This window comes from Salvelinus fontinalis, chromosome 2, assembly GCF_029448725.1.
Source record: "Salvelinus fontinalis isolate EN_2023a chromosome 2, ASM2944872v1, whole genome shotgun sequence".
NCBI classification, from domain to species: domain Eukaryota; kingdom Metazoa; phylum Chordata; class Actinopteri; order Salmoniformes; family Salmonidae; genus Salvelinus; species Salvelinus fontinalis.
In genome coordinates this window covers 8,934,846-8,951,396 of record NC_074666.1, presented here as the reverse complement: position 1 = coordinate 8,951,396, position 16,551 = coordinate 8,934,846, and the positions used below count along the sequence as shown (strand labels likewise).

Below are 16,551 nucleotides of genomic sequence, written 5' to 3'. Positions count from 1 at the left end.
TACTTACTGTAAGGGCATCCATAGGCTTCCAGTCTCAGGCCTATCCTCCCGTTGGGGTTCCAATCTAGAGGAAGTAACCGCAGGAACCTGGCGAAGACTGGCTGCTGCAGTTTAAACTGCACCACACTGTCTGCATTACTGTTCCCTGTGAACGCCTGGAACACACAGAGGGAACAGTATAAGTATCTGCTTGATTGACACATTATACTTACCTTATTTGGATGTTACACATCATTGGAGCCTGCTGAGGGTCGAACGGCTCATAATGCTTGGAACGGAGCAAATGGAATGGCATCAAAAACACATGGAAACCATTTGTTTGATGTATTTGATATCATTCCCCCAATTCCCCAAAGCCATTACCACGAGCCCGTCCTTCCCAATTAAGGTATCACCAACCTCCTGTGCTACACATCTATTAGCCATATATACTCCTATATCCTCCACACACTCCTTCCGTGGCCTCCCAACTGCTCTTAAATGCTAGTAAAACTAAATGCATGCTCTTCAACCGATTGCTGCCCGCACCTGCCAGCTCGCCTATCATCACTACTCTGGACGGTTCTGACTTAGAATATGTGGACAACTACAAATACCTAGGTGTCTGGTTAGACTAAACTCTCCTTCCAGACTCACATTAAGCAACTTCAATCCAAAATTAAATCTAGAATCGGCTTACTATTTCACAACAAAGCCTCCTTCACTCATGCTGCCAAACATACCCTCGTAAAACTGACTGTCCTACCGATCCTTGACTTCGGCGATGTCATTTACAAAATAGCCTCCAACACTCTACTCAGAAAATTGAATGTAGTCTATCACAGTGCCATCCGTTTCGTCAACAAAACCCCATACACTACCCACCACTGTGACCTGTATGCTCTCGTTGGCTGGCCCTCGCTACATATTTGTGGGCAAACCCACTGGCTCCAGGTCTATATACAATGACTGGAACGAATTGCAAAAATTACTAAAGCTGGAGACTTATATCTCTCTCACTAACTTTAAGCATCAGCTGTCAGAGCAGCTCACTGATCACTGTACCTGTACACAGCCCATCTGTAAATAGCATACCCAACTACCTCATCCCCATACTGTTATTTGTTTTTTTGCACCCCAGTATCTCTATTTGCACATCATCATCTGCACATCTATCACTCCAGTGTTAATGCTAAATTGTAATTATTTCGCCACTATGGCCTATTTTTTGCCTTACCTCCCTAACCTGACTACATTTGCACATAGATTTTTCTATTGTGTTATTGACTGTACGTTTGTTTATCCCATGTGTAACTCTGGTATTTTTGTCGCTTTGCTTCATCTTGGCCAGGTCTCAGTTGTAAATGAGAACTTGTTCTCAACTGGCCTACCTGGTTAAATAAAGGTGAAATATATATATTTTTTTTAAACAATCCTGTAGATTATAGAGGTAAGTTTGGGAAACCCACTGTTCAACTTGTTTCTGTGTAGTACAGCCAAGCCAGTACTTGCCTCGCAGAACGGCCGGCCTCATTCACAAGCACACAGTTTAAGTCGGAAGTTTACATACACCTTAGCCAAATACATTTAAAAACAGTTATTCACAATTCCTGACATTTAATCCTAATATTCCATGTTTTAGGTCAGTTAGGATCACCACTTTATTTTAAGAATGTGAAATGTCAGAATAGAGATTTATTTCAGCTTTTATTAATTTCATAACTGAGTCATGTTTGTAGGCCTCCTTGCTCGCACTGGCTTTTTCCGTTCTGCCCACAAATCTTCTATAGGAATGAGGTCAGGGCTTTGTGATGGCCACTCCAATACCATGACTTTGTTGTTCTTAAGCATTTGCCACAACTTTGGAAGTATACTTGGTGTCATTGTCCATTTGGAAGACCCATTTGCAATCAAGCTTTAATTCCAAAAAAATGATGTCATGGCTTTAGAAGCTTCTGATAGGGTAATTGACATAATTTGAGTCAATTGGAGGTGTACCTGTGGATGTATTTCAAGGCCTACCTTCAACCTCAGTGCCTTTTTGCTTGACATCATGGGAAAATCAAAATAAATCAGCCAAGACCTAAGATTTTTTTTTTGACCACAAGTCTGGTTCATCCTTGGGAGCAATTTACAAACACTTGAAGGTACCACGTTCATCTGTACAAACAATAGTACGCAAGTATAAACACCATGGGACCACGCAGCCGTCATACCGCTCAGGAAGGAGACGCGTTCTGTCTCCTAGAGATGAACGTACTTCGATGCGAAAAGTGCAAATCAATCCCAGAACAGCAGCAAAGGACCTTGTGAAGATGCTGGAGGAAACGGGTACAAAAGTATCTATATCCACAGTAAAACAAGTCCTATATAGACATAACCTGAAAGGCCGCTCAGCAAGGAAGAAGCCACTGCTCCAAAACCGCCAAAAAAAAGCCAGACTACGGTTTGCAACTGCACATGGGGACAAAGATCGTACTTTTTGGAGAAATGTCCTCTGGTCTGATCAAACAAAAATAGAACTGTTTGGCCATAATGACCATCGTTATGTTTGGAGGAAGAAGGGGGAAGCTTGCAAGCCGACGAACACCATCCCAACCGTGAAGCACGGGGGTGGCAGCATCATGTTGTGGGGGTGCTGCAGGAGGGACTGGTGCACGTCACAAAATAGATGGCATCATGAGGCAGGAAAATTATGTGGATATATTGAAGCAACATCTCAAGACATCAGTCAGGAAGTTAACAAGTCCAATACAGCATTTGAAAGATAAACATCTTGTTAATCCAGCCAACGTGTCCGATTTTTAAAATGTTTTACAGCAAAAACACCACGTATATTTATGTTAATTCACCACCAAATGCAAAAGAGGACAGACATTTTTCACAGCACAGGTAGCATGCACAAAGCCAACCTAACTAACCAAGATCCAACCAAACAAACCTAGAAACAACTTCCTCAGATGACAGTCCTATAACATGTTACACAATAAATCTATATTTTGTTCGAAAAATGTGCATATTTGAGCTATAAATCAGTTTTACATTGATGCTACCATCATAGCTACAGTCAGAAATAGCACGGGAGTAGACAGAGTAAATACAGACACCAACGTCAACTACCTAATTACTCATCATAAAACATTTCAGAAAAATATATGGTGTATAGCAAAATGAAAGACAAAGATCTTGTGAATACAGACAATATTTCCGATTTTTTTAAGTGTTTTACAGCGAAAACACAATATATCGTTATATTAGCTTACTGCAATGGCTAACACACAACAGCATTGATTCCAAGTAATCGGTAGCGATAGCACAGCTCGACAGATATATGAAATAGCATCCCAAATTGGGTCCTTATCTTTGTTGATCTTCCATCAGAATGTTGTAAAGGGGTCCATTGTCCAGAGCCGTCTTTGTTTGGATCCAGAACAAACTATTTCCCTCTTGAATTAGCAAGCACACTGGCCGTGCGGCGCTGTCCTCTCCTTCTTGAAAAAATTCTTCCAACGCATCACGTCTAAAGTCCCGAATAAATTTCAATAATATAATTAAACTATATTGAAAAAACATACTTTAGGATGATATTGTGACATGTATCAAGTAAAATCGAAGCCGGAGATCATATTCACCTATAACGACGGTTTTCCAGGAGGCAATTCCAGGTCCAACTTCGCTCCTTCGAAGAAAAAAAATAATTGCGGACCTCTCACTCCAAGAGGCTGTATTCAATCCCAGAACAAGATAATCAAGTCATTTCTGCTCTCACTTCCGCATGACACCCAAGGGAAGGTGTATGACGTGTTTCTATAGTCCCAAGTGACATGCCCTTTTATAGACAAGCTCTTGAAAAAAGACCTCGCTTTTGGAAATCTCACTTCCGGATAGGAAATGGGCTGCAGAAAGAGTTCTGGTTCACTTAGAGAAATAATTCAAACGGTTTAAGAAACTAGAGAGTGTTTTCTATCCAATAGTAATGATAATATGCATATTGTACGAGCAAGAATTGAGTAGGAGGCCGTTTGAAATGGCCACCTCTTTCCAGGTTACTCAGTGCTGCCCCTTGCAGCCATAAGAAGTTTTAACTAAGCTGTTAAGATGGCAGTATTCTGGCAGTATTCTGAAGTTCGGATGACTGACGTGCCCAAAGTAAACTGCCTGTTACTCAGACCCAGAAGCTAGGATATGCATTTGGTAGCATTGGATAGAAAGCATTCAAAAGTTTCTAAAACTATTAAAATATTGTCTGTGAGTATAACAGAACTGATATGGCAGGCAACAACCCGAGGAGAATCCACCCGGAATATTTTTTTTTTTTGAGGTCACAGTCCATTCAAATACTTTTGTATGGGATATTCAAAGGAATTCCTCCCAGATTGCAGTTGCTATGGCTTCCACTAGATGTCAACAGTCTTTAGAAATGGTTTCAGGCTTGTTTTTTGAAAAATGTGTCATTTGTAGTTTTTCAAGGTGGCTCTCATTTGGACTGTACATTTTTATTTGTCAAACGGCAATCAAGCATCAATCATCTTGTCACCAGAATAAGACACTTAATATTTATTGGAAGCAGCATCAAGCTCATCACCGTGCACTTTCACCACCCTGTCAAGTTCGTAATTTATTTCATCTGTAGCCTAATAAACTGTAACGGTAGTCATATTCCTCCTCCTCGGACGAGGAGAGGCGAGACGGATCGGACCAATACGCGGAGTGGTTAGTGTTCATAATGATTTAATAACAAAACTGAACACTGAATTACAAAACAAATAAACGAAGTGCAGAAACCTAGACAGTACCGTGTGGTGAAAAGCACAAACACGGAAACAAACACCCACCAAAACATACGTGAAACCCAGGCTTTCTAAGTTTGATTCTCAATCAGGGACAATGATTGACAGCTGCCTCTGATTGAGAATCATACCAGGCCGAACACAAAAATCCCAACATAGAAAATCAACCATAGACAAACCCACCCAACTCACGCCCTGACCAACTAAAATAAATACAAGACAAAGGAAAACAGGTCAGGAACGTGACAGAACCCCCCCTTAAGGTGCGAACTCCGGGCGCACCACCATAAATTCTAGGGGAGGGTCTGGGTGGGCGTCTGTCCACGGTGGCGGCTCTGGCGCGGGACGTGGACCCCACCTTAACAATGTCTTTGTCCGCCTCCTTACTCGCCCCCGTGGCCTCCTCCTAACAACCACCCTCCATGTACGCAGCACCGGACGGCTCTGGCTGCTCCTGTCTGGCTGGACGGCTCTGGCTGCTCCTGTCTGGCTGGACGGCTCTGGCTGGACGGCTCTGGCTGCTCCTGTCTGGCTGGACGGCTCTGGCTGCTCCTGTCTGGCTGGACGGCTCGGGACAGACGGACAGCTCTGATGGCTCGGGACAGACGGGCAGCTCTGACGGCTCGGGACAGACGGACAGCTCTGACAGCTCGGGACAGACGGACAGCTCTGACGGCTCAGGACAGACGGACAGCTCTGACGGCTCGGGACAGACGGACAGCTCTGACGGCTCGGGACAGACGGACAGCTCTGACGGCTCGGGACAGACGGACAGCTCTGACGGCTCGGGACAGACGGACAGCTCTGACGGCTCGGGACAGACGGACAGCTCTGACGGCTCGGGACAGACGGACAGCTATGACGGCTCGGGACAGACGGACAGCTCTGACGGCTCGGGACAGACGGACAGCTCTGACGGCTCGGGACAGACGGACAGCTCTGACGGTGCTGTGCAGACAGGCAGGCAGCTCAGACAGTGCTGGGCAGATGAGAGACTCTGGCTGCGCTGGAGAAGAGGAATGCTCTTACAGCGCTGGACAGGTGGGAGCAACTGGGGAGAGAACCCGGAGAGACAGCCTGGTTGGGGGGCTGCCACCGGAGGACTGGTACGTGGAGGTGGCACCGGGTATACTGGACCGTGAAGGAGGACATGCGCTCTTGAGCACCGAGCCTGCCTAACCTTACCAGGTTGAACGATCCCCGTAGCCCTGCCAGTGCGGCGAGGTGGAATAGCCCACACTGAGCTATGCTGGCGAACCGGGGACACCATTTGTAATGCTGGTGCCATGTACGCCAGCCCGAGGAGACGCACTGGAGGCCAGATGCGTTGGGCCGCCTTCATGACACCCGGCTCGATGCCCAACCTAGCCCTACCAGTGCGGCGAGGTGGAATAGCCCGCACTGAGCTATGCTGGCGAACCGGGGACACCATTTGTAAGGCTGGTGCCATGTACGCCAGCCCGAGGAGACGCACTAGAGGCCAGATGCGTTGGGCCGGCTTCATGACACCCGGCTCGATGCCCAACCTATCCCTACCAGTGCGGCGAGGTGGAATAGCCCGCAATGGACTAAGCACGCGTACTGGGGACACCGTGCGCTTTACCGCATAACACGGTGTCTGACCAGTACGACGCCCTCTCACTCCACGGTAAGCCCGGGGAGTTGGCTCAGGTATCCAACCCGGCTTCGCCACACTCCCCTTTAGCCCCCCCCAAGAAATTTTTGGGTGAGCCTCTCGGGTTTCCAGCCACTCTGCCTTGCAAGCGCCTCATAATGCCTCCTCTCCGCTTTTGCTGCCTCCAGCTCCGCTTTGGGGCGGCGACACTCCTCTGGCTCTGCCCAGGGTCCTTCTCCGTCCAGAATCTCCTCCCAAGTCCATTCCTCTTTTCCCCATTGCTGTAGTTCCTTCTCTCTCTCCTCAATCCGCTTGGTCCTGTTTTGGTGGGTGTTTGTTCCTGTGTCCTCACAGGACAGTTGAAGGTTAGTCTCATTTGTTGTTTTGTAGTTTTGTAGTGTATTGTTTTGCTGTTTTTTCATTAAAAGATGGCTTATTTCCCTCAATCCGCATCTTGGTCCTATCCATGCTCCTCCTCGTTTGAGGAGGAGAACAACATTGACTGCCTTTACAGCTGTCGTGATTTTATTTTATACGATATGACTTTACACGCATAAAAACTGTGAATGGAAATATGGCTAATGCTGTGCACATGCACACTTCGTATAAATGGTGCACTGTGCAATGTGGGCATCATCGAACAAAGAGTTGCTAGCATTGACCTTTAACTCACCATTGTAAAAAGGTTAAAATATACATTTTAAAAAGTTGGTGTATTAGTGACATGGCATTGCATTAAACTGGCCCAACAAAACAAGCAAGTTGAATAGATTATTTCACCTAAATAACTATGATATTTTGCTGAATAACTACGATATTTTGCTGAATAACTCAGCAGCTATATGCACCAGTGTATTTGCACGCTATTTATTCATTGGTGTGCATCAGTGAAAAAGCTTGCAGAGTAGCTTGCATTTCAATTGAACCTCAACTGCCCCCTTGAAATTATATATTTTTTTAAATAATAATATGGAAATAGAGCTACTAAGGTTTTGTTGTGGTGGTGTGATGTAATCCATGCACTCATTGAATCTACATCATATTTAACTGGTTGACTCAATGAACAAGCTAGATCTAAGGTGTGTAGTGAGCTGCGTTCAGGGGATCTAGGTGTCTGAGAGTGTGCGCTAGAAAGTGGGCTGGAAAGTGAGCTGCGTCCAGGGGATCTACGTGTTTGAGGGTGTGAGTTGGAAGCAGACGTTACAGTACAGCTACGTAATCTCGCCTACCAGCCAGCTTGCTCTCTGTCTGGATGTTTGGTTTCAGAGCGCATCAGAACAGGACTTGGTAGTCTATGGCAGGAGCAGAGAAAATAGACACAAGACACCGCTTTTAATGGGCTGATCTCTGTCCATCACCAGGCATCTAGCACCTCGCCCTCTTTGTGGATTTCAATGTGCAAGCATTGCAAGTAATGGGCCAAACAAAGAAGTGAGTTCGGGAAATCGGAAAGTGTGCGCCAATTTTTTTTTGCACATATACATTTTCTATGCCTGAATTCAGAATCAATTGGGCTCTCGAAAAATAATGTGGTCACTGTGATAGAACATTTACTTTGATTAGCGACCTCTGCAATTTTTCAATGTCCCATCTCATACAGCTGTAGCAGGCTTTCTCCCTCTCCCACCTATATTTTAAAGGTAGGCTCAGCGACATGACATTGCCACAAGCAGCACCGGAGATATTGAGATGAACTAGATGCAACACAGTCACACACATTATTTGAGCATGTGCACAGGATCGCTTCACGCTGTGTATAGTGTGGTAGCAAAGGGACCAAAACTTGAGCCTCGCGCTTCAACACTCTGCTTGTTGTGGAAATTGACCCACTAAGCTGTTTACTTGCGGCTTCTATGTCATATCGCTGAGTCTACCTTTAACCACACACCTTTCAAGTCTCACTTTGAGGCACAGTGTTACCAGGCTCTATGCGGCAGGATTCGTGACTAGCTACGTGCACAATCATCCATGTTTCCCACATTTTCATTCTCATTTTATTCACAGTGTGGGTGAGTGAGTAGTGAGTCTCAGCCTAGTCTGTCTCCACATGCCACCGCCAGGTAAAATAAATGGTCCAGATATTTGCCTTTTTTTTGGGACATCATCCTAAAAGAGAAGTAAGTTAGTAGCACGCACATCCCCCCTAGGAACTTCTGTCCCACTGAGCTGGAAATTCTATGCACACTGCACAGCTCAGGCTGAGTGGAAGACAGAGGGGGGATGGAAACTGTCATTCTATATAGCAGGCCAGGTGTAGCACTTATTTGGTCATGTCATTTAAAATCTTGAAAGAATCATGTAGGGAAAGGGGGATACCTAGTCAGTTCAACTGAATGCATTCAACGGAAATGTGTCTTCCGCATTTAACCCAACTCCTCTGCATCAGAGGTGCGGAGGGCTGCCTTAAATCGACATCCACGTCATTGGTGCCTGGGGAACAGTGGGTTAACTGCCTTTCTCAGGGGCAGAACAGATTTTTACCTTGTCAGCTTAGGGATTCGATCCAGCAACCTTTCGGTTACTGGCCTAACGCTCCTACCCGCCAGGTTACCTGCCACCCCATGTAGTCCGAGTTAAGTGTGATTGCTGAGCAACTCAGCTGTAAATGTGCCCTTTTTAAAGTAAACTTTGTATATTATCCAGAAACACAGGACACTGTTCACTGGCTCAGATGTCCTTGTCTGCTGTGATTGGGTGTGAGAGAGGCAAGAGACCGTGAGGAGAGGGAAGTCAGTGCTGGCAAGGGCAGCAGCAGTGTTGATCTACAGGTGACAGAGTGAGTGACTAAGATGACATATCCTCTAATGTGAAAATAAACAGTCACAAAACTGTGTGTTCCCTGTCAAGGTATATATAAATATGTATATATATATATATTACTGATGTTGATAGTGACAAAAAAATTAAAACATTTGGCTTCCTTTGGAAACAAGTCATGTACAGCATACACATAACATCAACCTGTGCACTCTGCCTTCAGTGATCATGACATACCTTTACCTGGGTTAAAATAGATGAAATGGAACTAGGCCCTGCATTTTCAATGTACGTAGCTTGAATGAATCACGTAGATTTGGACAAATGTGATATTTGATAGAGCAACCGACTGTAAATCTGTCCTTTAAAGTATACTTTATAGGTTATCCAGTAACACAGGACATTGTTCACTGTCTCTGTCTGGCTCACCGTATGCCCTTGCCTGCTGTGATTGGGTGCTAGAGAGGCAAGCAACCGTAAGAAGAGTTCAGTGCATGCAGCAGCAGCGGCAGGGTTGGTATTGAGGTGAGTGAGAGGAGAGTTATTCTCAAAAAGTGAAAAAAAAGTGGTCTCACAAAACTGGAGTCCCTTTCAAGGTGTATACAGTATTGTACTGATGTATGAAGGTGGTAAAATGTCGGCATGTGATGATCAACCTCTCAACAACAGCAATAACGTCTACAAATCATATTTGTTTTACCCTGCATCCTTATAATACAACTGTCTTCATCTTCTGTGTCTTCTTAATATTTGCAGTGAATTACCTTCATTAATGATGGTGACGACTTATCCTTCCACTTATAGTGTTTTCAAAATACCCCTACATATACCCCTCAAAATGCCCCTGAAGAGACTGTGTTTCCGGGAGAGGACCCATGGACCCCCCTCTAACCGCCCCACCACCACAATTGTGTCCTTAGTGTAGTAATTTCTAAAAAACTTTATTGGTACAGTATGACGAAAAATGTATTTGTATTGCCAAGAGTAGTATAGTAAAGTTATTATATAACAAACTTTGCCTCATATGACTGAGGACAACACATAGCCGCATTGATGAAGTGGGTACTGAAAAATGGTGTCAGTAAAAGATAGACAGATTAATAAGAAATCTAATACTGAAGCTCTCTTTCTCATGTTTTGCTGGCAAACACTTAGGTCTACTCTATGAATAATGAGCGTAGTTAACCTCTGATCCTAACTTATGTGGCTAATAAGACATGGAAACATTACTGTGTCCTATTATTGGTCCTCTCCTCCAGCTCTCTGGCTGCGTCCAAAATGTATGGGCCCTGGCCAAAAGTAGTGCACTGAATAGGGAATAGGGTGGTATTTGGGACACACCCTGTCTCTCTTTAAGAAAGGTTAATAATGGGGTCATCACCCCGGAAGTTCCCTACTCACTATTCCATCCTCTCATTAAAGTTGACAGTCTGGTTGGCGGTTCAAACTCCAAAATAATGGTGAAATACCTAATTAACATAGAATTTGCTAACTATTATTGTGAGATAGATAGGAGCCAGTCCAGAAGCTCCTTCTCATGTTGGCTAGAGGTTACACACTGTATAGATAGAAGCCAGCTCCCTTTTACACTGGCTAGCATCAGTTGGCCATAAAGATGCGGTTACAGCAATGTGTGGCCAGCAGCAATCGATAACCACATGACTTATTCAGTACCCATCCTGAGCCTTTCTCATAAGAGTAATGGGGACTGTTTCCCCCTCCAGTCACCTGCCTATTGTAAAGGAAATCAATGGAACCCACTTCAACTGAAACTTAAAATGAAAAGTGAGGTCTGAGGTGGCATTGGAATTTTCAAAAATGAAGTGCTGTGTGCGATACTACAGTGATTTAAAAATATATTTTTTACCTACGTTTATACTATAGCATTTTACTGTCTTGGAGTGAAATGTACTTTCTTATCATTGTTGCATAATTTGAAAGCCTGAGAAGCATCTTCAGTGTCTTTAAAGCAGGTTGATGTTTATTGGAATGAGTGTTCTCCTGGAGGCAGAACTGAGATTCCTCTAGATAGGCCAGCTACAAAGGCAAAATTTGCTGTATTGTCAAAATTCCTGAAAACAAAAATGTGCTTTTTGGTCTTAATTTAAGTTTAGGGTTTGGCATTAGGGTTAGCAGTGTGGTTAAGGTTAGGGTTAAGGTTAGGTTTAGGTTAAAATCTGATTTTATGACTTTGTGGCTGTGCCAGCTAGTGACCACGATGCAGAGCTGTCTCTAGAACAAGATTCATAATGACAAATGCTAACTAGCGTCTTTAAAGAGGGAGGATGAGCCATGCGTCTGGTGAAGTGGAGCATTAAGCCCAACAAATGGCACTGCCTCCCTGCTGAGGAACCTCAGTATGCTGCATCTCATGTGTGTGTGTGTATGATAAAGCTCATGAAGCAGCATCTCATTTGCTCCTGGAGGGAGGTGTCCCTTTGAAATATACCCAGAGTCAAGGAGCAAATCTCTCCATTGCCTGCCCCCTGTCTGAAAAGCCTTCGCTCATGGAGAGAGAAAGAGAGAGAACAACACTCATCCCTAAAACGTTTAACTTACTAAGCCCTGTTTGAGGAAACAAAAAAAACACACTAGTACTTTTGACCGATACTGATACTAGACTGCTGCTGTCATAGACTTAGCTAGCTGGGAAGACTAGCATCTGGAGTTTAAAAATCCTTAAAAAGGTTCTTAGGATTTATCAGAATATGTGCAGACACTTTATGCTAAGTACAATTTATAATATGCATAGTCAAACTGCGAGTAGATGAGAGTACTGTAGTTGTGAAATACATTAATTTAATTGACAATCTTTCAAATTTTCTCCTCATATCAGCTAAAATTATCAGAATGTTATTTAGTACAGAAAGCAAGTAACAAGGATGGTAACACTAAAAAGCAGCTACATCTAATAATTACCTCAGTAAACAGTACAGAGCTAAACTGAGCTGTTCCTGCCTTCCGGTGTTTCATCTATTATTCATTGATAGTGAAAGGACTCTTATGAGTCTATTTGTGAGTTGGCTACATGGTGTACTGGTCTGCATCTGAAAAGGCTCCCAATTCCCTATATAGTGTGCTACATTTGACCAGGGCCCTCGTCTAGGCTCTGCCGCAAGCTTTCACCCCGCCACATGAGCCGAGGGTAGCCCTGGTAAAACGTAGCACACTATACAGGGAAAAGGGTTCCAAAATGTGCCATTTTACACACAGCCATTATGGTCTTGTCCCACTGACTTACCCGGATGTTGTCCTCCTGACGGTACTGTTTCCAGTTGCAGCCCGTGTCGCTGAACATGAGGAGGAAGGAGGAGACCCAGTCTGAGCTGCCGTAGCGACCCTGCGTGGACACGGCTGTGATCTCTGTCCGCTCCCCCAGGTCCACCTCCAACCACTGGTACTTATTGGACTCCACAGGAGCCCAGCCTCCAGCACCTGCAGGAAATACCGCACAGAGATACCACATATTATAACTCTTTGGGAAGGTTTCTCTGACACAGATTAAGCCTAATAGTGAACTAAAGAGCATTTTCAAAGGAGATTATCCAAAATGTAATTTATTGTTAATAAAAATAATCTATTAATAGATTGTTGAGCAGAATTGTGCCTCTCAAAATAAAGTGTTACCGTGAACCATTTAAGAGGAGCACATGCGTAAGACATAATCAGTGTACAAATACAGTACAGTGCATATCCTCAGGGGGAATGAAGCAGTACAGTGTATATCCTCAGGGGGAATGAAGCAGTACAGTGCATATCCTCAGTGGGGATGAAGCAGTACAGTGCATATCCTCAAGGGGAATGAAGCAGTACAGTGTATATCCTCAGGGGGAATGAACCAGTACCATGCATATCCTCAGTGGGGATGAGGCAGCACAGTGTATATCCTCAGTGGGAATGAAGCAGTACAGTGCATATCCTCAGTGGGAATGAGGCAGTACAGTGTATATCGTCAGGGGGAATGAAGCAGTACAGTGTATATCCTCAGGGGGAATGAAGCAGTACAGTGCATATCCTCAGTGGGGATGAGGCAGTACAGTGAATATCCTCAGGGGGAATGAAGCAGTACAGTGCATATCCTCAAGGGGAATGAAGCAGTACAGTGCATATCCTAAGGGGGAATGAAGCAGTACAGTGTAACTCCTCAGGGGGAATGAAGCAGTACAGTGCATATCCTCAGGGGGAATGAAGCAGTACAGTGCATATCCTCAGGGGGAATGAACCAGTACAGTGCATATCCTCAGTGGGGATGAGGCAGTACAGTGTATATCCTCAGGGGGAATGAGGCAGTACAGTGTATGTCCTCAGTGGGGATGAGGCAGTACAGAGTATATCCTCAAGGGGAATGAAGCAGTACAGTGCATATCCTCAGTGGGGATGAACCAGTACAGTGCATATCCTCAGGGGGAATGAAGCAGTACAGTGTATATCCTCAGGGGGAATGAAGCAGTACAGTAACTATCCTCAGGGGGAATGAAGCAGTACAGTGCATATCCTCAAGGGGAATGAACCAGTACAGTGCATATCCTCAAGGGGAATGAAGCAGTACAGTGCATATCCTCAGTGGGGATGAAGCAGTACAGTGTATATCCTCAGGGGGAATGAACCAGTACAGTGCATGTCCTCAGTGGGAATGAAGCAGTACAGTGCATATCCTCAGGGGGAATGAACCAGTACAGTGCATGTCCTCAGGGGGAATGAAGCAGTACAGTGCATATCCTCAGGGGGAATGAACCAGTACAGTGCATGTCCTCAGGGGGAATGAAGCAGTACAGTGCATATCCTCAAGGGGAATGAAGCAGTACAGTGCATATCCTCAGTGGGGATGAAGCAGTACAGTGTATATCCTCAGGGGGAATGAACCAGTACCATGCATATCCTCAGTGGGGATGAGGCAGTACAGTGTATATCCTCAGTGGGAATGAAGCAGTACAGTGCATATCCTCAGTGGGAATGAGGCAGTACAGTGTATATCGTCAGGGGGAATGAAGCAGTACAGTGTATATCCTCAGGGGGAATGAAGCAGTACAGTGCATATCCTCAGTGGGGATGAGGCAGTACAGTGCATATCCTCAGGGGGAATGAAGCAGTACAGTGCATATCCTCAGGGGGAATGAAGCAGTACAGTGCATATCCTCAAGGGGAATGAACCAGTACAGTGCATACCCTCAGGGGGAATGAAGCAGTACAGTGTAAATCGTCAGTGGGGATGAAGCAGTACAGTGTATATCCTCAGGGGGAATGAACCAGTACCATGCATATCCTCAGTGGGGATGAGGCAGTACAGTGTATATCCTCAGTGGGAATGAAGCAGTACAGTGCATATCCTCAGTGGGAATGAGGCAGTACAGTGTATATCGTCAGGGGGAATGAAGCAGTACAGTGCATATCCTCAGGGGGAATGAACCAGTACAGTGCATATCCTCAGTGGGGATGAAGCAGTACAGTGTATATCCTCAGGGGGAATGAGGCAGTACAGTGTATATCCTCAGTGGGGATGAGGCAGTACAGTGCATATCCTCAAGGGGAATGAAGCAGTACAGTGCATATCCTCAGTGGGAATGAAGCAGTACAGTGCATACCCTCAGTGGGGATGAGGCAGTACAGTGCATATCCTTAGGGGGAATGAAGCAGTACAGTGCATATCCTCAGGGGGAATGAACCAGTACAGTGCATATCCTCAGGGGGAATGAAGCAGTACAGTGTAAATCCTCAGGGGGAATGAAGCAGTACAGTGCATATCCTCAAGGGGAATGATGCAGTACAGTGCATATCCTCAGGGGGAATGAAGCAGTACAGTGCATATCCTCAGGGGGAATGAGGCAGTACAGTGTATATCCTCAGGGGGAATGAAGCAGTACAGTGCATGTCCTCAGTGGGAATGAAGCAGTACAGTGCATATCCTCAAGGGGAATGAAGCAGTACAGTGCATATCCTCAGTGGGAATGAACCAGTACAGTGCATATCCTCAGTGGGAATGAAGCAGTACAGTGTAACTCCTCAGGGGGAATGAAGCAGTTCAGTGCATATCCTCAGGGGGAATGAAGCAGTACAGTGCATATCCTCAGTGGGAATGAAGCAGTACAGTGCATATCCTCAGGGGGAATGAAGCAGTACAGTGTTTATCCTCAGGGGGAATGAACCAGTACAGTGCATATCCTCAGTGCGAATGAAGCAGTACAGTGCATATCCTCAGGGAGAATGAAGCAGTACAGTGTTTATCCTCAGGGGGAATGAACCAGTACAGTGTATATCCTCAGTAGGGATGAGGCAGTACAGTGCATATCCTCAGGGGGAATGAAGCAGTACAGTGCCTATCCTCAGTGGGAATGAAGCAGTACAGTGTATATCCTCAGTAGGGATGAGGCAATACAGTGCATATCCTCAGGGGGAATGAAGCAGTACAGTGTATAACCTCAGGGGGAATGAACCAGTACAGTGCATATCCTCAGTGGGGAATGAAGCAGTACAGTGTATATCCTCAGTGGGAATGAACCAGTACAGTGCATATCCTCAGTAGGGATGAGGCAATACAGTGCATATCCTCAGGGGGAATGAAGCAGTACAGTGTATATCCTCAGTAGGGATGAGGCAATACAGTGCATATCCTCAGGGGGAATGAAGCAGTACAGTGTATATCCTCAGTGCGAATGAAGCAGTACAGTGCATATCCTCAGGGAGAATGAAGCAGTACAGTGTTTATCCTCAGGGGGAATGAACCAGTACAGTGTATATCCTCAGTAGGGATGAGGCAGTACAGTGCATATCCTCAGGGGGAATGAAGCAGTACAGTGCCTATCCTCAGTGGGAATGAAGCAGTACAGTGTATATCCTCAGTAGGGATGAGGCAATACAGTGCATATCCTCAGGGGGAATGAAGCAGTACAGTGTGTAACCTCAGGGGGAATGAACCAGTACAGTGCATATCCTCAGTGGGGAATGAAGCAGTACAGTGTATATCCTCAGTGGGAATGAACCAGTACAGTGCATATCCTCAGTAGGGATGAGGCAATACAGTGCATATCCTCAGGGGGAATGAAGCAGTACAGTGTATATCCTCAGTAGGGATGAGGCAATACAGTGCATATCCTCAGGGGGAATGAAGCAGTACAGTGGATATCCTCAGGGGGAATGAACCAGTACAGTACATATCCTCAGTGGGGAATGAACCAGTACAGTGCATATCCTCAGTGGGGATGAGGCAGTACAGTGCATATCCTCAGGGGGAATGAGGCAGTACAGTGTATATCTTCAGTGGGGATGAGGCAGTACAGTGCATATCCTCAGTGGGGATGAGGCAGTACTGTGCATATCCTCAGGGGGAATGAACCAGTACAGTGCATATCCTCAGTGGGAATGAAGCAGGACAGGTCATATCCTCAGTGGGGATGAAGCAGTACAGTGCATATC

General features: G+C 45.3%; 1 protein-coding gene across 3 annotated transcripts in view; it reads right to left on the bottom strand.

The window, feature by feature from the left end:
* The window catches only part of LOC129811381 (contactin-associated protein-like 4), a 201,452-nt gene that overhangs the window by 139,881 nt on the left and 45,020 nt on the right, over window positions 1-16,551 (bottom strand). For all 3 annotated transcript variants that reach the window (XM_055862656.1, XM_055862637.1, XM_055862647.1), the window contains exons 3-4: window positions 12,383-12,576; window positions 8-155 (exon numbers count right to left, since the gene is read on the bottom strand). In XM_055862656.1, coding sequence (XP_055718631.1) covers window positions 8-155; window positions 12,383-12,576 — 342 coding nt within the window. The remainder of the gene's footprint in view (window positions 1-7; window positions 156-12,382; window positions 12,577-16,551) is intronic.